The sequence below is a fragment of the Phlebotomus papatasi genome, chromosome 2 (assembly GCF_024763615.1).
Source record: "Phlebotomus papatasi isolate M1 chromosome 2, Ppap_2.1, whole genome shotgun sequence".
NCBI classification, from domain to species: Eukaryota; Metazoa; Arthropoda; class Insecta; order Diptera; family Psychodidae; genus Phlebotomus; species Phlebotomus papatasi.
In genome coordinates, this window is record NC_077223.1 from 68,122,004 (window position 1) to 68,147,075 (window position 25,072).

At 35.1% G+C, this 25,072-nt stretch overlaps 1 protein-coding gene across 1 annotated transcript; it reads right to left on the reverse strand.

The window, feature by feature from the left end:
- Positions 1 to 280: 280 nt before the first annotated feature.
- On the reverse strand, positions 281 to 10,030 carry LOC129803978 (protein wech). Its single transcript, XM_055850883.1, has 5 exons — positions 9,896 to 10,030; positions 9,490 to 9,748; positions 8,216 to 9,309; positions 5,416 to 6,347; positions 281 to 941 (listed from the first exon to the last, which is right to left on the reverse strand). The coding sequence occupies exons 2-5, from the start codon at positions 9,723 to 9,725 to the stop codon at positions 774 to 776; spliced, it is 2,430 nt and encodes an 809-aa protein (XP_055706858.1). The 5' UTR covers positions 9,726 to 9,748; positions 9,896 to 10,030; the 3' UTR covers positions 281 to 773.
- Between the last annotated feature and the right edge of the window lie 15,042 nt (positions 10,031 to 25,072).

The window sequence follows — 25,072 nt, forward strand, 5'->3', positions numbered from 1 at the left end:
GTGGAATAAACAAAAAAAAGACTTGTTTTCTTAATATTTTCACTAGTAAAATTCATCTAGAAATGCGCTGAGTTGACGAAGCTGGAAAAATTTTATCTAACTCACACCACTTTAGTGGTTTTACTTATACATCAAATATAGGCTCAATATCTTTCAACTTTGAACTCTTCTCAGTCTTTAAAAATCTTAGATACATTTTCATGAACGCATCCAGTGGCAAAAAATCCACCTTTTGTCCATGACTTAAATGCAGCTTAATCAGTCTTTTCATCTTATCAAAGTCTTAAAGTTGCAAGAAAAATGTCTATTATTTTTTTTTTACTTTATAATATTATTTCCAGAATTAACTCTATTTGCTCAAAAAATCCTTTCTCAATTCTACAAGAAAAAAAATATTCCAACACTCGGTCGGTCAAAAGCATTCTCTTATATCCTAAATTAGAGGTAGAATTGTTGTTATTTTTCCTTCTTCATTTGCGTTTCGTGTGCTCCAACAAAGAGTCACAATAGAAAATTTCCTAAAATTAGTCTTCAACGAAAAAAAATTATATTAACGCTATACGCAGGGAATTGTGACCTTTTCATAAAAATTCCCCGGACAAAAGAACTTCATAGAAAAAAGAGAATAATAATACGTCGTAAATAAGATGTCAAAGTTATAAAAAAAAAATGAGAGACAAAGGAGTGCCGCAGCTAGACGTTCTTACTTCACTAACGAAAAAAAAGCATTGATGAAAATTACCAAAATGTCCTTTGAAGGGCAGCAGGAGGCCTCAGTAGATGTGCACGAAGGCCTGATTGGGACCCACGCAGTCTCTGGACTCAGGAGAAGTCTCCACGACCATCACGAGGCGACCGTCAGGAAGGAGCGCGATGTCTGTGGGGCGATCTTTGTCATGCATCGGAGGACGATCTGGCTTAATCTCTGGTCTCACGTCCACCTTTTAAATTAAATTAAAGGAATATTTTTATTTATTAAAAAAAAAATAGAAAATTCAAAAATCAGGACTGTTCGCAGGTTTTACTATTGGCAATATTTAGGTGTGATTCCTCCTTATCACACCTATTGTAATCCTCGGATTTTCTCAAAGTGCTCAGATCGAGCTGAAATTCACAGGGTATATGTTTTGAACATCCCTAATGCCGAAAATCATAAGCCGGCAATTCCGGGTACGGCCGACCGTCCGTCCGGCCGTACGTAGTACGCGATATCTCTGGTTTGGAAACAGATATCTTCATTACTTTTTTTTAATATATCTACTTGCGCGTACGACGATTTCGGTGCTATTTAATATTTGAAAAACCGGTTCTAAATCGGTTAAAAATCACGTTTTGTAGTTTATCTCGAAATCTATGTGCGCTCGAGCGCACATCCAAAACTTTGAGGCGTTTTCTCCACTTCTCATTTTTAAATTTTTGTCGAATTTGCGGGAAAGATTAAGAAAAAACTTATAGACCAAATAAAATGTATAAAGGCTTATTCTCTTCTGCATTAAATTCTCTTCTAGTTGAACTAAAATAATTGATGAAAACTTATTGTTAATTTTTTTTAGAGCATGTGAAAGTCAAAATTTTGTCCCAAAATCGTATCTTTTTTCAAAACCCTTGAAAAAAAGTTCCGATTTAACGATTTTCTTCGGGTTTTCTTAGTTTAACTATGAAATACACTAATGGAACTTGATTTTTTTCTCAGATAAGAATTACGAACTACAGATTTTCCTGAAATAAGGGAGTAGTGCGACGAGGCACTCAAGAAAAATTCAAGAATCTTGACCGTTTCCTTCTCCTCCAAAGAAAAAATCCGAAAAACAGCTAAGTTTTGGCCTTCTCATTGACACTCCCCCCTTAATTCACAATGCATTAGGAGAGAATCTAACGGCGTTATCACATTTGCACATTAAAATTTTAATGTGATTCACATTAATTGTCGCTTGTGAGCGTCCAAATATGTTATTTGTGTCTTTGAGTCACTTAATATTTAGGGTTTTTTCTATTTATTGATAAAGAAGTGGACTTGGCCTGCAAAAATAACTTTAAATTTACCTAAAGCATAAATATTTTTCACATTAAAAAATTAAAGAGAAAATCGCATTAATTTTTCGCATTAATGCTATAAATCAATTTATATCAAATTTTGCGGGCCAAGTCTACCTTTTTATCAACAAATAGATCAAATTTTGAATATAAAATGATTCAAACACACAAATTACACATTTGGACTCTCACCAGCGACAATTAATGTGAATCATATTAAAATTTTAATGTGCAAGTGTGATAACACAGTAAATTAGGAGACCAAAAATTAACAGTTTTCTTTTTCTGGTTTTACGCGATTTTCATACGAGAAGGACACGATCAAGTCTTTATTTTTTCGAAAAAAATTACAAAATGGCTGTCTAAAGTACTTCACTAGAACGTCTTGTCGCAGCACTCCCTCATTAACGTGAAATATATATCTAATAATTCTCATATATGAAGAAAAATTAAAATAATTTTCGATTTTTATAAGTTTGTTTCGTATTTAAACCAAGAAAAACTAGAAAAAATCTTGAAATCACGTGCTTTAAAATTTTTGATGTTTGCTCAAGTGCATGCAAATTTACTGTCGATTGGCTTTCGTCTCTGTATTTTCGAAAATACAATCATTTTTATTAGACATAAGTTTTCAAAAATCGTTTTTAATAAAAACAACGAAAGCAAGAGATTTCATAAATGTTTAAGGGTTGATCCTAGTTTCAAATTGCAAAAATGTGTTTTTCTTGATTTTTTATTGTATACTACTCAAAGCTAAAATCTATTGATGAATATTATAGAGTTTTGATTTACATAAAAAAAAACATATCAAATTTTTTTTAAGAGTAAATAGATGCAGAAATTATGATATTTGATTGTTGCGATGATGAAGAAAAATACTTGACAGATGGAGTTGCTCCGAAAAAATTAAATATTATTAAAATTTCTACTAAATATGAACTAAAATATTAAATAAAAATTACCATTTGTATAACTTTTTAATTAATTAAAAAAAATCAATTTTTATTCAAAAATTTTGTCGTGAAATAGTAAAACAATACGCTTTTTTACTTTACCGTTTAACTCTTTCCGGACCGCAGCATATGCTGCAAGACAAATTCGCCACTTTTTAATCAAAAATATCTAAGCTCAGAAATTAATTGAGGTCCTACAAAAAATATCTTACATTTGGACATCCTTATAGTTTGTAATCATCCACAAGAATCGGATTTTTATCAGTTCTGATATAAGTAAAAAACATTGTTTTTCACAGAACATTCATATGCTGCTTTGGGTACTCAGAGTCCCAAAAGAGACGAAAGAGTTAATAAATATTTCTTTGAATGGTTTTGAAAGAAAATCGATCAGCGAAGAAACTGTTTCTTAAGGTATCTACACTGGAAGTAATTTATGTCAAAAATTGTTTTATTTTAAGAAATTGACGGTGTTTCCTCCTGGAAGAAATGTACAAAAAATTTGTTAAGAGGACAGCTTTGGACGAAAATTGCTCCTTATGAACTCTAAAAATTTCTTTCCTAAAAAAATGCGTTTTTGAAGGAAAGCGCCTGCAGTGCTGTAGATAAAAACGTAAAAGTTTTGTCAAAAATGCGATTTTTGATGAAAATTGCTCCCAATAATGTGTAGAGGCCTTTACATTTAAAAAAAAGTCTAACCACAGAGGCAAATTTGAAAAAGTTTTGTTTTGGATATAAATATTTCACAAAGGCGCTCTCGAATTCATAAAACTTATAATTTTTATTGATATATTGCTTTGAAACTTGAAAAATGGTATATTTTTGAAGATCAATACATGAATCACAAATAACTAGTACGTTTTTCTTAATTTGTCACAAAAATGTGGTAATATTTTACCGAGTTTTGATTTTGCAGAAGAACAATGGGCAATTTTAGCAAATTTTGAAAAAGATATTGGCCTTCTCAGGGGGGGGGGCAATGTACCCCTGCCCCTCTCCGTTGTTACGCCCCTGGTGACATATACAATTCACGATCTGCGATCCGCGATTTTTCTCGCAAATCTTGGCGAGACGCGAATTTCTTCGCGGACTTTGCGGGGTGCGAATTTTTTCGCGGATTTTCACGAAGCTCGTATTTTTTTGTGGATTTTCGCGGGGCGTGTATTTTTCACGGATTTTCTCGAATTTTCGCAGGACCCGATTTTTTTCGCGGATTTTAACGGGGCGCAATTTTTTTCGCGGGACGCGAATTTCTTCGCGAATTTTCGCGGGACGCGTTTTTCGCGGATTTTTGCGGCACGCGAATTTTTTGCTGATTTTCGCGGAGCGCGTATTTTTCGTAGGTACTGAATATCTTCGCGGACTCTCACAGGTCGCTGACAGAGGTTCTAAACGGATGTAAAGTTTGAGGCCTCTATCTCTCATAGTTTCCGAGATAATCGACTTTAAAGATTTTCAGACACTTTTATGCATTTCTCATACAATTTTTTTTCATTTTCAAGTGAAATTTTGCACATATCAAGTCTGAAGGAAGCTCTAAATGGATGTAAACTTTAAGGTCTCTATCTCTCATAGTTTCCGAGAAAATTCGACTTTAAATATTTTCAGACACTTGTCAGTGTCTTTAAATATTTTCAGACATTTGTCATCCAATTTTCCTTATTAATAACGATAATATTTACATACAGTTTAAAAATTATTAAACGAAATTTGCATTATTTATGTATAAATATCGTTGGAGTTTGCCACAATCCAAATTTGCAATGAAGGAATCGCACCTCTATAAGCTGATCTAGGCTTATCACTGGCTTTTTTCCTGTACCATTTAATGCTTTGTGAAGGATTTTAATCTTCAAAATGATGTAAAAATTTACAGAAAAAAATCAAGAAGCTTAAATTTCCGTTCACTTGTTACATCCCATCAGACAATAAACAAACCTTCAAAAATATTTTTAAGTAGAGGAAAGCGATCTGCCTGTGCATGGGGCAGCCTTTGAATATTTAATTTTTTTCTCTTATATTTTTCAAAGCAAAAATTGTGTACATTCAATAAACTTTATACACTGAGAAAAAAAAGAGGGTGCGATTAACTTTTTTTCCACGTAACTTTAACACTTTTTAGGTGTGAAAATATATCAACATTTTTTAATGTTAGTTTTACACCTTTTTAAGGGTAAAATGAACATGAAAAAGGGTAACTTTAACCCCCAATACACCTGAAAAGGATAATATTTACACCGATTTTGGATCAATAATGCAGGGTAAAATTAACATTTCCGGAATGTTATTTTAACTTTTTCGGATTTCTCTCAGTGTAGAATAGAATTTTTGCTTCGGGAGATAAGAGAAAAAAATGAGATATTCAAAGGCATCCGTATTCAGAGGCAGGTCACTTTCCCCTAAGTATTGAAAGATTTAAATTACTCACAGCCCAGAGGAAGTCAAAGTCCTTCGTGAAGACAAGAACTCGCTGATTCTTGGAGTCGGCAACAATCACACGCCCCTCATCGTCAACACAGAGCCCAGACGGACGGCTGAAGTCCTGCCGTGGAATGCCCTCGAAGCCCTTGGTGGCGATGATACGCGTCAGTCCCGGGTCCACAATCATAAGACGATGATTTTCAAAGTCTGACACAATGAAGTTGCCAGCCGGAGTACAAGTGACTCCCCGCGGAGACGTGAGACCCTTGAGGGAACGCGTGTGATGGATACCGTCAAAGTTGAAGCGAGCAATGAAGTGGCCACTGTGATTAAACAGCTGTACGCGATGGTTCCTGGAGTCGGATACAAGGATGTCACCCTTGGCGTTTACGCAAACACCCCACGGGTACTGGAACTGCCCGCATTCGCGCCCAAAGGTCCCAAACTTGTGCATGAAGGTGCCAGTGTGACTGAAAATCTGCACTCGGTGGTTATCTTTGTCCACCACAATGATCCTGCGCATCTGATCCGTTGTAATACCAGCTGGCAGATCAAACTGCCCATTGGCCTGACCCTGAGTCCCAAACATAAAGCGCAATTTGCCATCCTGACCGAAAACCTGCACGCGATTATTCCGACGATCTGCCAAGAGAATCTGCCCATCACGATCCACGCAGACACCCCATGGGCGGCTCACTTCTCCCTCACCAGAGCCCTCGAAGGCAAATGACACTACTGGACCAGGAGTGTAGCGAACACGAATGGGAAATGGGTGACCAGGGATACAGAGACTGCCAGCAAATTCCGATCGACTGGAAGTGTCACCAAAAGCAGGCGACAACTCCCTAGGCATGACTTCAGGCGGCTCAGGACGTCTCTCCTCTACTGGAGGAGGTGGCATCATTACCGGCTGGGCAACAGGAGCTAGTCCTTCAAGTGCTGCAGAAAGGGAAAATGCTACTAAAATCGTTGGACAATTGTAAAAAAAAATCGTTGGATTTTTGAATAATTTGAAAAACGAGCCGAGAAAGACAAATAGTTAGAATGCAGCTCATCATGAAATTTTCATGAAACTTTCAGGATTTCTTTCAAACCCAAACATTGAGTACTAAATTATTTTATTTAGCATAGAATTAAATATTTTCTGTATAGGTATGACAGATTTAATTTTTAATTTATATATTTTGAAATTTTACGTATCAAGTGCAATCTTATTTAATATTAATTAAAGAAAGTGAATCATGTACTAAAATAGTACAATACTGAAAATTATGAAATCTACTAAATAATGTGAAAAAGGCTTATCTTTTCACTTAGATTATGTTTCAGTTTAGTACTAGATGTTCTACTTATATAAATTAGGGCAAATCAGTTGGTTTATATTTTTATATTTTATAGGATATATTTAATATAACTCTTATTTTAAGTTTTTCCTAATAAAAATAACAAAATAAAATTATACGGAAGAAATTTCATAAAAAAGTTATGTAATCTGAGTTCTAAAAATATTTCAAAAATCCTTAGGACTTAAGAGTCTATTTAAACTGATAAAAAAATTATTGTAAGAACATAATTACATAAAAAAAATTTTATCAAAAATTATGAACTATAAGTTCTAAAATTAGTGCAGTATAGCAAGTTATAAGATGTAGGGTAAGTGTGCCAAATTTCGGCATAGTTGCATGGAAGCGCCAAAGTCTCAAGTTTGAAATGTAATATTTTTAATACAAATTGAATTTTTTGCTACTTTTTCATAAGTAGTGTTGCCTGGAAGCTTGTAGACACTCTATCGTCTTTATTTTCTCTAAATTCTTTCTTAATACATTTTAAAATGAATAAAAATGTAGACATAGCATTTGTTGCCTATTCCGGCCACCTTCAATCTCATAGTTCCTTGGCCCTCAGGAATTCTCCAATGTTTTTTTTAGATCATCTTCTTCGTGGAATCGACATTTTTTTGTTATTTTTTGAATTGTATAATCTCTAGAGCAGAGGTGTGCAAAAACCGCTGAAACCGAATTAACGTCAAAACAAGTTTGTTATAGTAATAGCGTTTTGACCATTGACGTACATGTTTCATTTAACGTTTATTCGGTTTCAACGGTTCTTGCATGCCTCTGGTCTATAGTGTGCAAAAACTAAAAATTCACGGAAATTCGAGTAACAAAAACTGTGGCCAAAATTGTAAGCTGGCCGGAATTTGGCACACTTACCCTAAAGATGTAGCTTTATCTAGATAAATACAGATTTTCATATACTGATATCAAAAGTTAAATAGAATAATTGTGATTAGTACTCTGTTAAATAATCGTGGATTTAGTACAAGTTTAGTACTTATTGCATATACGTTATTTTGACAATAGAATATTTTACTGCAAAATTAAACTCTAAAGATAATCCACGGTAGGATGAAAAATTAATATTTGTACTAAAAAAACTCATGTTCTAAGAACACAATATTTTCAGTTACAGTAGACTCTCGCTCAATCGGCTCTTGTTCAATCGGGCGGAAAATTTTGTTGACAATTTTCACGTTTGATTTTAAAGCAAATTTGTTCAAATTTGCTGTAGTTCTTCCTATTTTATCGTGATTCTTTATAATGGAGCGCTTTTTGTGGAATTTACAAAGGCTTTCACGCCCAAATCTATCGATAAACCAGATGACATTTTGCCCCAAATGCCCAATTGAGAGAGAGTCTACTGTAATATGTGGAGCTCAGAGGCAAAATGACACATATCCTATGGCTAAAGCATAGGATATGTGTCATTTTGCCTCTGAGCTCCACATATAATTTACGTAAACTTACCACGAAGAATAGGCCGTCGTCTCTGTTGCTGTAGAAGATTGGAATTGCCATTGACTGGTGGAAGTGGTTCTGGCAGCTCTCCATTTGGCATGCGGCGCTCCTGGAGCTGCACGTCGCCTTGTTTCTTGATTTCTGTGGCTAGATCAAAGTTAGGTGGCACAAATGTAAAGACTTCCTCCTTCGGCTGAAGGCTTTTGTACATCTCCGAAAATTCAAACATTTGATTCTCAGTACGCACGAGAACCAGTGCTAAATCAGTCTGACTGAGAGTGGGCAGAACCTGCTGGGCTTTTGTCAGCTCCACGGATGTCTGAGCAATTCCTGCAAGAGCAGCTCTGAGACCAGTCATTTGATCTGAGAGGATTGTCAGCTTCTGATAGCGCATCTTCTCCAAACGATCAAGTAAGGCGCGTTCGCGTTCCTCCACAGCTGCGCAGAGAGCTCTCATGGTCTTCCGGATGCGATTGGCCAATTCGCATGTCTCCCTCTCAATAGCTTGAGAGTAGATGACAGCCTTGTCGATGCTACATTTGATCTTTTGAGTGCCCATTTTGCCATAATTGAAAATGGCATTGAGCTTTCCATGGGCATTGTCTACCACCTCCATGGCCAGGACACAGTGATGATCTTTGTGCTCCCAAAGGGTGCAATCCTGGCAGACATTCATGAAGCAAGTCTCACAGACGTAACGCAGAGATTCATTGTGCAAAGCACAGCGGGGACCTGAATTGAGATTGGCCATAGCAGCCATGGCACATGATGGAGCTGGTGGTGGGGGCACGTGCAGAGGCACAATCATATGATCATTTGCCAGATTGCGATAAACATGACGCTGGACGCAATCTTCGCAGAGAATATCGCTGCAGCTGAGACAACGAGAAATGGCATGATGCATCTGGCAGTTACCACAGCGATAGTTCATCCCAGGATAATTCGGTGGGGTCTCGTCAGAAGCTGGACTGGGGCTTGAGTAGCCTACAGCTCCATCTTCCTCCTTGGGTGATTGGCGAGGAGTTCCAATCGCTCCTAAGCGAGTATTGACGACAAATTCCTCAAGATCAATAGCTTCACTGTCGTCCAAAGCAGGAGGAGATCTAATGCGAAGGGTTGTCAATTTCAAAATTACCAAAATATTGAAATATTTGAAAAATTTCAAGTCAATATTTCAAGTTTGAATTTTTAGTGAAATTTTTCAAGCCTAATTGATAAAGCTCCAAAAGAGAGAAATTCCACGAATTTTACACAACAATTCAATTCATAACAAAGGGACTAACCTGATCGGCTCCACTTGCACACTGCCCGAATTCCTGTTATCCCACATAGAGGCACCCTGAAAGAGTTCCGAATAGAGAAGTGTTCGGTGCTCATGGGAGGCCCGATTCATGTTTTCAGGAGACACACTGCTGGATGAAGAACCAGAAGCACTTGGCTGAGCTTGAGGCTGCTGATTGGGATGTTGTTGGCGATTTTGGCTGCGCGGGATGGCGCCCTTCTTCGAAATCAACGTCATGTTTCAGAACGTATCGTCAAAATCTACAAAATTATAAACAGAGAATGAATTTCCTGGAAGATGTTTTTGTTTTGCAAAGGCGAAGGATGAAAGATTTTTTTTCTGTGGATTATCCCACACAAAGAAATCTGAGAAGGAAGCAATTTTGCTAGAGAAGAAAGCGACCTTACCAGCTGAAATGTATGATACAAAAAGAACGTCTCTCAGAGGACTTTTTTCATCAAGCTTTGAAGTGAGAGATGAAAGGGAAAATAATGTGAGATGGGTCGATAGAACGATCTTGCAAATCGAACTGAAAAGAGACGAAAGAGCTACCAAGAGAGTCTCTAGAAATGTACTCTTGGGGTAGATCCAGGTCGATTTTTTCTCTCTTTGTTCTCCTGCACTTGCTAACATTTCCCCCTCTTTTTTGAATTTGATGATGATTCATCTCTCCTAGAAAAATCGATAATAAAAACCCATTTGAGGTGATTTATTCTCCCCTCTTTGGAAGTTAGAACAAATAGTGAGATTATTCTTCATACTGAATCTCTTCAATTGATGCAAAATCAAGCGTAAAATTATAACGAAGGAAATCTCCTGACTCTCTTATCAATTGCTAAGTGGAATGGAAAATCAATCAGGAGTGGATTTTATGCAAATATTTGAAAGATTTGAACAATCACTGTTTTGTGTAGTTTTCTTCTCTACATCCTATATACAGACGTACAGACATTTAGAGCATTTAGGGGAGATCGGGGCATCGTTCCTGTTCAACAATTTTTTTTAATGTGATTCCTTCTAAAACACCTATTGCAATCCTCGGATTTTCTCAAAGTCCTCAGATCAAGTTGAAATTCACAGAGTAATGTTTCGAACATCCTTGATGTCGAAAATCATAAGCTGGCAATGTCGGGTCCGGCCGTCCGTCCGTCCGTAATAAGCAATAACTCTGGTTTGGAAAGAGATATGTTCATTTTTTTAAAGTTATATCTACTCGCGCGTACGACGACTTCTGTACTATTAGTTTTTTGAAAAACCTCTAAACCGGTTAAAAATCACGTTTTGTAGTTTACTCGAAATCTAAGCATGCGATTTTGAAAATTTTATGTTTTATGTTGTAGCCCAGAAAATCTAGACCAATTTAAGAAAAAAAATTGCGGCATTGGTAGCCTTTAGGATGTAACGAATGAGGCCTCTATCTCTGCTAGTTTCCGAGATAATCGATTTTAAAGATTTTCAGATACTTTTATGCATTTCTCATCCAATTTTCCTTATTAATAATGATAATATGTTACATACAGTTTAAGTATTATTAAACGAAATTTGCATTATTTATGTATAAATATCGTTCGAGTTTGCCACAATGCAAATTTGCAATGAAGGAATCGCTCCTCTATAAGCTGATCTAGGCTTATCAATGGCTTTTTTTTTGAACACTAAATGAAACTTAAATTAACTGATCTCATCCAATTCATTCTTAATCTTCTTAATCCTTAACCGCTAACTGGGGTACAATGATCTTTCAATAAGATATAATTAATAATTAGGTGATATTCCTAACAATCTCACTTAATAAATCGTTACAAAATCTTATGTCCTCTGATCGGTCCCAAAGTTTGCCAGAATCTGTTTCACGACTTCCTGATCACGAATGGGGGCTAAAAACTTTCCCATTCGTCCGTCCCTCCAAACCTCCCCCTGCTAGTGGGGCAATTTTTTTCTTATGGCGTCTAACCACTAGGAGCAATTTTCGCCATAAAATGTATTTTTTTAATTACACGTATTTTCCTACACATAGGGGAAATTTTCTTTAAAGAGCCTTTAAAAAAATACCCCTAGTATGTAGAGGCCTTTAAAGTGGTTCTAGCTCCGGTTTTAATTGTCGGAATTTGATCAAAGAAGGCATTTTAGAAAGATTTCGGGAAATGTAACATCTCCTTGTAACATCGGATCGTCTAATATCGTCGAACAACCCTGACCCGAGCTATAAGGGGTATAAGGGGTAAAAGTTCGAAAATTGGCCGGCCTCTATCTCCGGTTCTAATTAACTTTTTGACCTAAATTTTGGTTTTTTGGTTTCGTCTCTTCAGCACTTTCAGATGGAACTTCAAAAAGTCATCACAGGTGGCGCTGTGATAGCGTCAAAATTCAAAATAATTTTTCTTAAAAAACGCCATTATTGTGCAAGTCAATCAAATTTTAGAGTGTTAGACTTTGAAAAGTGTCCAAAAAGTGACGTGGGTTCGCTGTCGTAAACCGGAGAGATGAGGGGTCAAAGTTCACGAAATTTAAAACTCCATATCTCCGGTTCTATTTGACGGATTTTGACGAGTGTAAGCCCATTTATGGGGCTCATCTGAATAAAATTACAAACTTACAGAGGGAAGTTCGAGAACTGAAGGTGCCACCCATTTTTCACTTCATGACAATGGCGAGTGGCGACTGATGCTAACTTGAAGACTGAGGACAGTTACCTAACAATAAGAGCCCCAAAGCAATTTTTCAGTATCGATAAGGATGGTAGGGGTTGGGTGTGTCAAAGGAATAAGGATTGGTGGGTTATGGCCGTCGACTGGGTTGAAATGTGTCGAATAGGCCATACGCTCTACACGAGTGAGGGCGAAAGTTCAAGTTCTCGCAAAGCGCTACAACTTTCTGAAACATTTGAACTTCGTAGGACCAACGCTAGGGGCGCCACAATCTGAAAACCAAATTTTATATTACAGTAGACTCTCTCAAATTCGGGCATATGGGACCAAAATGTCACCCGAATTAGAGAGAATTTTTTGAAACGCAACGATTTTTGTTCATACGCATTACGCATATTAAGCTTACATGCTCATATTTTTTGTAAATTTCATGAAAACCCTTTAATAATACAAAAACACATCAGAACTAGAACAAACCATGGCAAATTTGAGTATATTTGCTTCATTTGATAATCATAATCAAACTTGAAAAATGTTAAACTTTTTTTCAAATTTAACTGTTGCCTGAATTAAAAAGTAACCCGATCTTAAAAGAGCCGAATTAGCGAGAGTCTACTGTACATGTACATAGACTCAATTATCTCGACTCTCGTTCAACCGATTTTGATGGTTATTTTGGCATAATTGTAGAGGACAATTATATCTATATTTCATCAAAACATCTTTTTTCTCAGATTATGCCATTTGTCCAATTTTGTCCATTTAGTGTAAAAAAAATTCCATAAACGCTGCGAAGTACGCAGGTGTTGATATGACCGCTTTTACTCGACTACGTTATTTCAAATAAGGTTTAAAAGAAAATTCTTATAAAATTCAATCATTTTTTGATATTGTCGCAATTCGTCACCTAGACAAAATTCTCACTGTTGTCAAAAAACGTGTTCCAAAACAAATAAATTGAATTAACCGATAAGATCAAATTTTGGGATGAAATTATAGGGGAGATTCTGGTCTATGTTCTACTATCATCCTTCTATCAATTCATTTACATCCTAGATACCTAGATATTTTGATTTAAATAAAAAGTTTGCAATTTTTCAAAAATTTGATCCAAATTGCTGTATAATATCTCTTATATTTAGTTACAAATCGATTTTGCATGCAATTCGAGTTTGCTCATCTTAAGAATCTCACCTACAATAAGCTGATCTAGACTTATCACTGGATTTAATTTTTTTTATTTCATACATCTTGTACCATAAAGCAAAACGCCTTCGACTTTCAAAAGATGTGTTAAGGACATCTTTACTGAAGGTCACAATATAAGCTCTATGGTAGCGTTAAAGTCTTTCAGCTGAATGTCCTTTCGGAGAAATTTTACATGGCCACAAAAACCTTCATCTCTAAAGGCTCTAAAAACCTTCTGTGCACCATTTCAAATCTTCCTGGAAAATTTTCTCGAAGAAAGGGAGTGACTGACTTGCACATGTGGCCTAGGAAGATGTCAGGGAGGATGAGGTAAAAAATCAATTCTGGTTGAACTTGATGGGGAGTCTCTTTGAGAGAAAGAGAAAATAAGGATGAAGGAGCCCTTGTTCGGTCAGGAATGGGAAAGGGAACTTCAATGCGTGTGAGGAGAGGGAAGAATATTAAAAGCTTCATCAATTCACGGTCATGGAAGGGAAAAATATTGATTATTCTTCACTCCCCCTCCTCTGAAATCCATCATTCTTTCTCACTCTCACCTCTTTGTCCCTGTGTTAAATTCCCCCTTCAGCAATACATTCTCAGCACGCACTTTCCTTCCCAAACGCATACAGAGAAACTTCTCTTCTTGTGCCATGGCTGAGGGGGCTTTTTCGAGGGGAGTTGGAGAGGATTTTTTCTTGCTCAAAGCAACGACTCCTTCATATTATCATAGACGAAAGGTAGAAAATTTTACTCATACATACAAGTCGCCGATAGGTATCTCGAAGCCCAACGGCTTTTGCCGATTGCCCGCTCGACGCGTCGATGATATAAAAGAGACGAGAGAAATGATGAGAAAGGAGAAGAACGATGTTTTTTCGTTCTGTTTAAAAAGATTTATGTTTCAGTTAGGGTAAGTGGGACATCCTGGAATGTGGGGCAGCTTTGAAATTGTGATTTTTTTCCTATGTTGGAAAGGAACTGAGCCTTCATGCTGCAATGACCGCCTAGAACCGTACTTCTTCTATATGAAATATTGTATTTTTTGAGTTGGAGGATATATTAGAAAAATATTACTAATGTAATTTCTCTATTCTTTTTTCCTGTTCTATCATATTTCCATATTTCAGATGAATATCAATCTTTGCATAATCTTTTGGAATCACTGATCTACTAGAGATCAAATTAATTCATAAATCATAAAAGTATTTGAAAAGCAGAATATCGGTACTTAACCGATTCATTACCGAAATGTTCACCAGGACCAGCTCTAAAACATATCCAAAAATCATTGAAAAAGCTTGAGCCAATTTTGAGAAAAAATTGGAAATACCTAATTTTTTACCTATTTTTGGGGGATAGGGAACGTATGAAATGGGAGGGGGGAAATTAAAGAGGTTGGGTACAAGATAATGTCATTTGAGGAAGGGTCACCGAAGACCGGAAGTCGATATCTCTTGCCGTTTAAGCTCCAGAACAGTGAGAAGTTGAAAAAAAGTCGATTACATAAGTGCTCTCCCTTTGAGTTCGAGCAGTAAAAAAGAGAGGGGATAGTAACGTGATCTAGTGCCGCACCAATAAAAACGCTTTATAAAGTGACTACCGAATACATTCAAACCTCTACCTATCGTCTATGGTAATATGAAGGAGTCGTTGCTCAAAGAGATAGGTATGTGCACCAACACAGTGAAAGTGTTAGGGAGAGAAGAGCAAGAGAGGGCTGATCGACTGGAAAAGATGAGACACAAACACTGTTGATGTTCCAGGAGCAGCTGAAAATGTTGCCGATTGACTCTTTTTGCTCCTGGGACGTGGTTTGAAGGGAATTTCTTCAAGTGGATGGACTTCTTTCGCCAAAACATTCAAAACTTTCAATTTGATCACTTGTTTGTAAATGAAAAATTGTTTTGCCCAACGCACAATAACTTTTGTTTAGTAAACATGTTTTTAACATTTCAATGAGATGGAGTGAGATCTAGATCTAGTCATCTCACTCATTCCCATGGGAAATTTTGAAAACATGTTTACAAACAAAAGTTATTGTGTGCTGGTCATTATTCTATTAAATTTCTTCAAAGATATTTCTTTTAATTGAATTTCAAGTTTTTTTTTGGAAACTTTGTTAATTAATTCTTTACGAAAGGCAAAAATGTTTGATTCTTTGGAAAAAGGAAGTGTTAAGCTAAAATAAAAACTTTATTTTTTAATATATCAGACAATTATCATGCGTTCTATTGGTAAAAACGGTTTTGATTTCTTATTTTACTACACTAACTGAGTAAGGATAGGACAATATAAGTTATTAATCTGAGTTAGTCATTAAAAGAAACTAGTATGAAATATAATAAATTATTATAAAGAGTAATTAAGGTCAATAATATACTAAAAGATCAAAGAAAACGAGTTAAGACGAAAGCAAGAAAATGGGGGGGGACGGAGAAGGGGGAGAATGTAATATGAAAACCAAAAAAAAAGAAAAAATATAAAGGAAAATTACAATGATAATATAATGTTTAATTACAAAACTTTTTTTTTAAATAAAAAGGAAACTATACAAATATTTGTGCAATTCAAAAAAAATTAATTTTAAGTTAAAAAGAGAAGAAATACACTAAAACAAAATTTAAAAAAAAACTATGGACTTAACCATTTAATTTTGAAACATGAAATTACTAATTATTTCGGGATTTGAGTGTTAATGGATTGATAAATTTGTTTAAAAAAAAATTATTTTGGCGAGCAAAAAGTTTAAAATTGGTCAGATGATCGTGCCCAAAATATTATGAATATGTTTGAACTTTTTAGTTTTCTCTAAAAAAATATAATTTACGATTTAAAATTATATTTTCCTTGATTATTAAACTAAAAACTTCTTCTAAAAACAATCTTGATTTCTTAATTTCGATCCTGGGAATTATTTTTGTGCAATTGAAAAAAATATTATTCCCTAAAATTTCCTTATTGAATGTCGAATGTATGAACAATTTATTTAAGGAATATATTTTGCAAACAGTGATGCTGAATATTGCTGAATAAAGAAAACTATTTAAAGTTTGAATAGAAAAACATTAGAAATTTTCTGAATATTAAAGCAATTCTATTTTAATAATAATTTATCAATTTGAGATACAAAAATTCATTTTTCAAGTATTTTAAACACATCAAACTCTTATTTATTAATATTTATTCATTAACAAAATTAAAGTTATATCATAAATTAAAATAGTGTACGGCTAGAATTCAATGTTATTTTGTAAAGAAAAGAAGTTTAAAATGTAGTCTGGCTATTTCACTCATAGGAGTTGATTTTAAGTGTGTTGTAGTCCGTTTCCGTTATTTATTGATTATTTATTTTTTAAGTTATTGACAGTTTGATCCTCTTTAGGGTTTTTATTGGACAGAATATCGGGCAAAATAAGCCTAATGCCTAAGACCTGAGCAAGGGGATTAAAGGGGTAGAACAAAAAAAAAGAAGTTTAAAATCACTTAATTTATGTTATCAATCAATTTTAAATGCGATTTTAATTTATTTTAAAGCGGGTTTTTGGAATAATCATTTAATACATTTTGCAATCCAAATGACTGAATAAAAACGCTATCGAAATTCATACGATAATAATTCTAAATGTCAGAATTTGCAAAATTTAATAGCAGTGTGTTTTTCACAGTCTAATGCCCAGCCCAGGACACACTTACTATTTAAACCAAGAGTCCTGGCTTAACATAATTATAATTAAAATAATGATTTGACTAAATTCCCTTCAGTTTTCCACTAACTAAGCCGTCTTTAGGCTTAGGCTGAGAGACGGATTAATCAGGAGCTGATGGAAATGTAATTTGATCATTATTTTGAAATATAATTACGTTAAGCCGTCTTTTGGCTTAAGTCGTAACTGTGTCTCAGGTCTAGAGCATAGGCCTAAAGTATACAACGGCTTTCATAGTCAGGACATTGGCTAACATTTTATTTTTAGTCCGAAAATATTCTTCTCTTTTAGAAAATCTAAGCATAACCCAAAAACGAAATTTTTCCTACGGTCATCTAAAGTAGTAGCCGTACTCACTATGGCGCTGTTATCTTGTAATATCGTTATCTCGTTATCTCGTTATGTTCTCGTAATGTATTTTATAAATGAAAAATTATAACAAGATAACAGATTACGGAGATTACGAGATAACAACGCCATAGTGAGTACGGCTAGTGTTTTGCTCGAAAAAGTCAAAAAAAATTATATTTTGTGACCTCTAATCTAATTTTCGAGCTTCTCGTCCTTAAATGGTTAAGTTAAGGGGTTACGTGGGTCAAAAGATTGGAAAATAGCCAATTTTTTCTAATCTTTTTACAATCTAATTATTTTTTATTTTAATTTAAGTCCTTAATCATATAAAAGTACAACTTTTAAATGTTCTAAAACTTTCATTTAAAAATCTTTAAAATTTAGCCGATGGGACCTATTCAGATACCTATTTAAAAAAAACATGTTTTTCCGTGAAAGATTTCTCAGAATCAGAAATCAAAAACTAAAAAAATATTTCCTGTTAGCAACTGAGGTAAACTCGTAAACTCGAAATGAAATTTGGATTCTTGGCAGAATTTTATACGAAAAAAAAACAATTCGGCGTATTTTACACCACGTTTTATCCTGTAAGTTGTGATCAAGGAAAAAAATTCTACCGTTCAAATACGAGTTTAACTCATCAGCTAGCAGGAAATATTTAGTTTTTTGACATTAAATGAATATACAGTCTTGAGAAATCTTGCCCACTGAAAAGTATATGTTCTTGTTTCAAAAACCGTCTCCAAAAATTGCATCCAAAAATGGCAGAACTTTTGAAATTTTGAAATGGAAATTTCAGAAAATACGGTTAAAATGTTGTGCTGTTGTATGCTTAAGACCTCGAATTAAATATTTTTCTTCGAGTTCCTCAAATTTGAACTTCTCAAATTTGAACGACCGTTGCATTCAAAATGTAAAAAGAAACAGATAATCCTAACCGGCTTATGTAGGTGAGATTCTTAACGTGAGCTAACTCGGAGTGCATGCAAATTCGATTTAGAGCTGAAATTGTGAGTCGCCATTCAGTTATCTTGAATCAAATTCGTGAAATTATACAAATTTTGTATTTAAATCAAAATATCAAGGATTTGCATGAACTGGCACAAAAGTGATATATGGGTGAAATGTAGACCAGAATGTACTCTATAATTTTGCCGTAGAACTTGATCTCATCGATTAATTAGAAGCCGAGATAAGCGCGGTTTTTTGTTTCTGAACTTGTTTTTTCGACCAGAGCGCCCCAAGTGTTCATTTGATGAACTTCAACTATATCAAAGAATTGTTGTATTTTGTGGGACTTTCCATTTAAAACCCTATTTTAGGTGTCTTGGTGGAGTAGAGGCAGTCAAATTGGCATCTGAGTGATTTCAAAGCGTTATTATGGGAAAAATCAATTTTTTCACACTTAAACGGCAAAATCGGAGTGATAGCGTAGTCTGAGTGGAAAATGATGTATGGACGAAATGTAGAGACAAATGTGCTCTACAATTATGTCGAAGTAATCATCAAAATCGGTTTAGCGACAGTCGAGATAATTGAGGTTATGTGATATTGAAATGGGTTTTTCGACTGTGGCGCCCCTGGTGTTGGTCCCACGAAGTTCAAATATTCTAGAAAGTTGTAGCATTTGGTGAGATCTTTCGTTTAAGCCCTCATTCATCAAAATCGGTCACATAGAACCGGAGATATGATTTTTTGAATTTTGTGAACTTTGACCCCTCATATCTCCGGTTCTGTTTTAACCACAGCGCACATACGCACCATTTTGGAAACGTCCTAGACTGGACTACAACATACTGAAATTTCATTAACTTGCACAATGCCGTTTTTGAGAAAAGTGACTTTGAATTTCGATGAATTTTGACGCTATCACAGCGCCACCTGTGGTGACTTTTTGAACTTCCATCTGAAAGTGCTCATCGAGACGAAACCAAAAAGGTAAAATTTAGGTCGCTATGTTAGTTAGAACCGGAGATAGAGGCCGGTCAATGTTCGAACTTTGACCCCTTATAGCTCGGGTCAGGGGTTATGGATCGACTTAAGGTTTTTTTTGTTTGATAGGTATAATCAACGGCTACAACATACTAAAATTTCAGCCCGATGCACAATGGAATTTTTGAGTTATTTAACTTATAAGATTTAAAAATTTTCTTTTTAATAATAGCGCCCCTAGCGGTGGTTTTATGAACTTGCGATGTTAGAAGGGGAAGTGGCATTTCACGAGAGCTTTCCAAAAAGCCCTCACTTTTTAAATTATGACAATTAGAACCGGAGTTATGACCATTTTAAGAAAATTTTTTTGGACCCTTATAGCTCGGGTCAGGGGGGTCGGGGGACCTTAAGTTTGGTATTGATGGAAAGCTCTAAGGCCCAGCTATAACATACTAAAATTTGAGCCCGCTCGATGCCATAGGGGCGGAGCTATTGAGAAAACAAAAAAAGGGGGGTCTTCAAAATGGCGGAAGGAGGGGTGGGGGGTGGGGGGTCAATGCACCAAGTTGCAATTTTCACCCGATATATAGCCTTTGCCGAAAACCGCAAGTCGATATCTTTTTTAGTTTAGGAGCTATTAAGCTCCAAAGAGCGGCCGGCCGGCCGGCCGGCCGGCCAGCCGGCCGGCCGGCCGGGAACGTAAATTAGCCACATATATATTCGTGATCAGGAAGTGCTGAAACACGTTTTGGCCAAGTTTGAGGTCGATCGGACGACATGAAATTTTGTTAGGATTATAGTAGGTGAGATTGTTAAGAATCTCACCTAATATCAGATTACAGATTGTATGTAAAAGAAATTTTGCATGCAGTCTGAATTAGAACTATTTTTCTGTGGTGTTTCCTCAATATTGTCGTATTATATTAATTTCCTTAACAAATTCCACCTATTTAACAACAAATTAAATTGATAAAATTCTCTAAAGTTATTTTCCTTAATTTAGGAAAAGTGAATTTTACATGAATTTTGTTACGTTTTTAAAAATATTGTTCAAATTTGAGGAATGAGAAATGTCAGTTATACCCCCAAATGTTCAAATTTGAGAAACTCTACTGTATGTTCAAAAAAGGTGTCAAAGAAATGTGGTGTTTTTTTAGTCTGCATAACCTACGTAACCCCTTAATGGATATTTTTTCTTATCAAAAAAATAAATCGTGTTTATTTGGAATATTCGTCTTGTGACGAATTATGTCCAGCACACAATAACTTATGTTTATAAACATGTTTTTAAAATTTCCTATGAGAGAGAGCGAGATTACTAGATCTCTATTTCATTCACTCTTATTGAAATGTCAAAAGCATGTTTTCAAAACAAAATTTATTGTGCGTTAGGCATTAATTTCAAAATATACACATTCTCCCGTTTAATGACCGAGCGACTCAAATTAAAAAAAAAAACATACAAATCCTTGTTAATTGTAAGAGAAAGGTTTCACGGTACCCGAAAAGTGTTTCGTGAATACTAAAAAACCAACCCAAAAAATTACGCGAAATCTTTATCATGAAAAAAATGGGAATAATGTTACCATTGGTTGATACCCATTGATACCGTTGATACCTTGGTTGACTATAAACGAAAAGGAAATAAACTTCTAAATAGCTGCTACACTACTCTCTCCTCACCTATGGGAAAATGCCCATGCTTTGCACGGTCCCAAGCTTCATAATAACTAAATTTTTACTATGTTTTTCAATAAATGTGACTCCGCAATATATTTTAAAAACTAGGCATAGTCACTTTCCTCTAGTTTTTAAAATATCGGTGCGATGAGTAATATTTGTAGTCATTATGAAGCTTGGGACCTTGCAAAACATGGGCTCTTTCCCCTATACCTATATCTTTATCCATTCAAAGTTTCGTTCAATTTTATGTCATTAGAATACAAATGTTTCGATTTATTTGGATCCTGAAGAAAAATTCAGGAACAATACCTTATTTTATACAACACACCATTTTTAATTTATCCGAGACACTTTCCTTTATTCAAGTCTTAAGCACTACAATCGCTCTTTAAGAGAAACCTTTTACAATCAGTCAAACCCTCAAACATCGATGCAATTGAATGTGAAAAAAGTTCAGAAGGAGCCTCTTGAGGGAAACCTTGATCTATAAGAAGCAGAGGGAAGGGACACCTCTATCTCTTTCCCAATCTTTCCAGCACACGCAAAAAAACTGTGTGCGTGAGGGAGATGAAAGAAATGAGAGCTCTTTGGTATTATTTACACGAAATGTTATCAATGTTTGTTCATTTCAATTTCCCCAAAGTATGGACCCATTTTATGTCCACAATGCTTCTTCCAAAAATTGATGAGAAAAGCCCCAAGTCATGAGAATTTTCTACCAATTGGATGGGAAAAAAGTGATTTGAGGGGGATTTAATTCCTTTGGGAGAAAGTTTTGTGTGAAAGGGCGTCTGCCCTTTCGCCATTTTTAGCTGAGTTTCCTTTTTCTTTTGGCAAAATGCTTCCGATTTAGCAGTTCTTTCTTCTTAGTTCAGGAATTTTCAGTGAAAGTATATTATTTTGGAGGCAAACTTACCACTATTCAGTCTTCTTAGAAGCCCTTTTAGACGTTGTTTTGCATTGATTTGTTGCACTTATCGATTGGTTTGCAATTATAATTGAAAAAAAAAACGGAAATTTTAGCAGGAACTTCTTGCACTTCACTCACGGGACACTTTCGCGGATTTCCAACACGGTTTCCAAACGCGAAAAAGTTTTGTAGAAATAAAAAAAAATTATAAAGATAAATGCGTGAGAAAAGAAAGGAAATTTTGTGAGGCAAAAGTCTTTGGAGAGTCTCTCTCTATTTTTGGATTTGGAAGAAAACAACGTCCAACTTGTTCAACATTTCCAAGAGGACTGCTGAGGCATAGAGTTTTGTACAATTTTTTGGCCTGGAGGACTTGTCCCCTATCTCTCTCTACATTGCGTCTCTATTTGGGTAAAAACACAGCCCTAACGCATTTATCTAGCCTTCTTCTAGTGCGTGTGCGTGCTTCACGGATACCAAATCAACTCTATACGCACATACACGCATCTCAATTGCACATCACTCTCTAGCCTCCCAAATGATACTCATCATAATTAATTTTTCACCCTCAGCACTGCAAGTATTACATTCTGATTTCCCCCCTGCAAAACAGCCCACGCCCTTGAAAAAAATAACATAACGAAAGATTTCTCCCCAAAAAAAATGTTCCAAGGACCTCTTACACTTCGGGGATATTGTTCGGAGTCTTTTGCCTCTAGGCAGACCTCCCTACTCCCTCTAATTACCTCATGGACCATGAAATGTTGAACAAAATAGACCAATTCCTGGAATTGCTTAAAATGCACATTTTTTCTTCTCCCTCCAACATCCATCTTGTTGGGATTGAGCCTGAAAGGCAAAGAGTATTTGAGGAGATACAGCTCCTGACCACACATACAGCTAAAGATAGAGGCATCCTCTATCTCTAACTTATCCTCTAGAAAAGAATTGCAGGTATAATTTGGGAGTTTGAGGCACATTTTTTTTCTCCACTGTGGGTGTGCAGAATCTGAAACTTAAGCAGCATAAAATGAGAAAGATTTCTCTTTTACTTCAGTGAATTCAAAAACTGAAGAAGAGTAGGAAAAAGTTGAATGACGTGGATGCGAAATCCTCAATTTACTTATTTGTAATTTTTTAATGAGTAAAATCAAAGAAAATATTTAAATGAAATAACTGAGATAAAACTCAAGATGCAATATCAAATTTCTAAATATTGCTCAAATGCCCTTTGTAATCAAGTAACGAACTGAAAATGTTCCAAAAGGATACATAATACTCAAAGACCTTTCCAAATTTGTCAAATTTATCCAATTATTAATTTAAATTAAAATGTTATTCAAGGATTTCTCTAAAAGAAATACAAAAATAAAGTTTTGCAATATTCAACTGTAAAAAGATCTTGGAGAGTTAGGAATACAGGACAGGGCTGTTGCATAGCGTGATTTAAGCTTTGTAATGTGTGAATGTCCTTATATTAAAAATTAGAAGGAATCACACCTAATAACAGGGGCCCATCAAGCCTACACAGTAAAAAAAATGTGTAAAATTTTACTACTAGAATAGTGCAAAATCGACCATTTTAGTTGTTTAATTTAAAAATGTTTAAAAAATGCACAATAATTTGGTAATTTATTGTCACGTGATTGAAAATTACCACTATTATACTCTGAAAAAAATGTTTTGTTAAACAAACAAATGGATTTTGTTGAAATTTTGTCAAAAGGATGCTATTTACCAATTTGACAATACTTTTTCTTGCATTTTATATAGAAAAACACCCTTTTAACAAGATCCAGTTGGCCGCAGATTTGACAAAACTTTTCCATATTCTATATGGAAGAAAATCCTTTTTACAAACTTGTCTTGTTAATTTGACAAAACATTTTTTTCAGAGTAGTTGAAAAATTTTCAACAACCCTGTTTAATTTGAAACTGTGTAAAATTTCTCACTATTATACACGGTAAAAATTTCGGCACGTATTTGTTTCAAAAATTAGCTCGTCCACGGACACCATAATTTTTGGCATAATCTTGTTCATTTTATGAGACTCAAAAAGATACCCAATATTAGTAACGAATTTGTTCCAAAATGTAGCTCGTCCACGGACAGCGAAAATTTTTGGAACAAATTTGTACCTTCTATGAGGAACAAAAAGATACCCAATATTAGTAACGAATTTGTTCCAATAAATAGCTCGTCTAGTATAAAAGCGTATCCCTCCTCCTCTCACACTCAGTCACCCGTCACCGAAGTGAAGAGGACGCCAAATCTGTGGCAATTTTCGTGCTAACATGGTTTCACTTTTTTAATTCGAGATTCCCTTCCCCTCTTGCTACCAGCACTCGCATATGATTTCGTCATGCACGCGTCTGTATAAAATACTCTTAAGTTGATTCTTATTTGATGTTCCTTATGAACTTTCGCCACTGAAATCCATCTCCACTGAAGTATAGGCCTTAACTGTAAGACGAAATCACTTACACGGATTTGTTCTCGACAATGGGAACAAAAAGATTCCCCATATGAGTAACAATTTGGTTCCAAAAATTACCTCGTCGACGAACATCGAAAATTTTTGGAACAAATATGTTACAGATGTAGGAATAATATTGTTATAAAAAATATGTACCAATTTGTTCCTGACAGTGGGAACAAAACAGCCGAGTGCAACAAATTCTGTTCCAAATTTCGGGAACAAATTTGTATAAAACGAAATCAACTCAAATTTGTAGACATTCCACTGTATCAAAACGGTTCCAAAAGAAAACTCTAACAAAATTGCAACTGTATTTTGTAACGAAACTGTGAAGAAAACTTTTTGGAACAAACAAATATCTTCTCTAGGTACAAATTGATTCCAAAAAAATTTGTTCCAAGGAAAACTTGTTCCAATATTTTGGTCAGTGTCCAAAAGTTTTTACCGTGTAGTGATAAAAAATTCTCAACAATGTTTTGTAGTTTAAAACTGTTGAAAAATTCTAAAAAAATACCACTATTATAGTATGATTATAGTTTTCCACATTATTATAGTGTGAAAAAATACACAACTTTATTGTATTTTTTGTCACATGATCAAAAATTAACACTATTATAGTTTCATCCGTTTTATCATTATTTTTCACACTATTATAGTGTGAAGCCTTGTGTATTTCAACCAAAGT

Bases quoted from the DNA above. Each gene is read 5' to 3' on its own strand.
- LOC129803978 (XM_055850883.1), bottom strand. From the start codon at position 9,725: ATGACGTTGATTTCGAAGAAGGGCGCCATCCCGCGCAGCCAAAATCGC. The intron at 9,310-9,489 runs GTTAGTCCCTTT...CCTTCGCATTAG, and splicing joins GTGCAAGTGGAGCCGATCAG to ATCTCCTCCTGCTTTGGACG. The intron at 6,348-8,215 runs GTAAGTTTACGT...CCCTTTCTGCAG, and splicing joins ACGACGGCCTATTCTTCGTG to CACTTGAAGGACTAGCTCCT.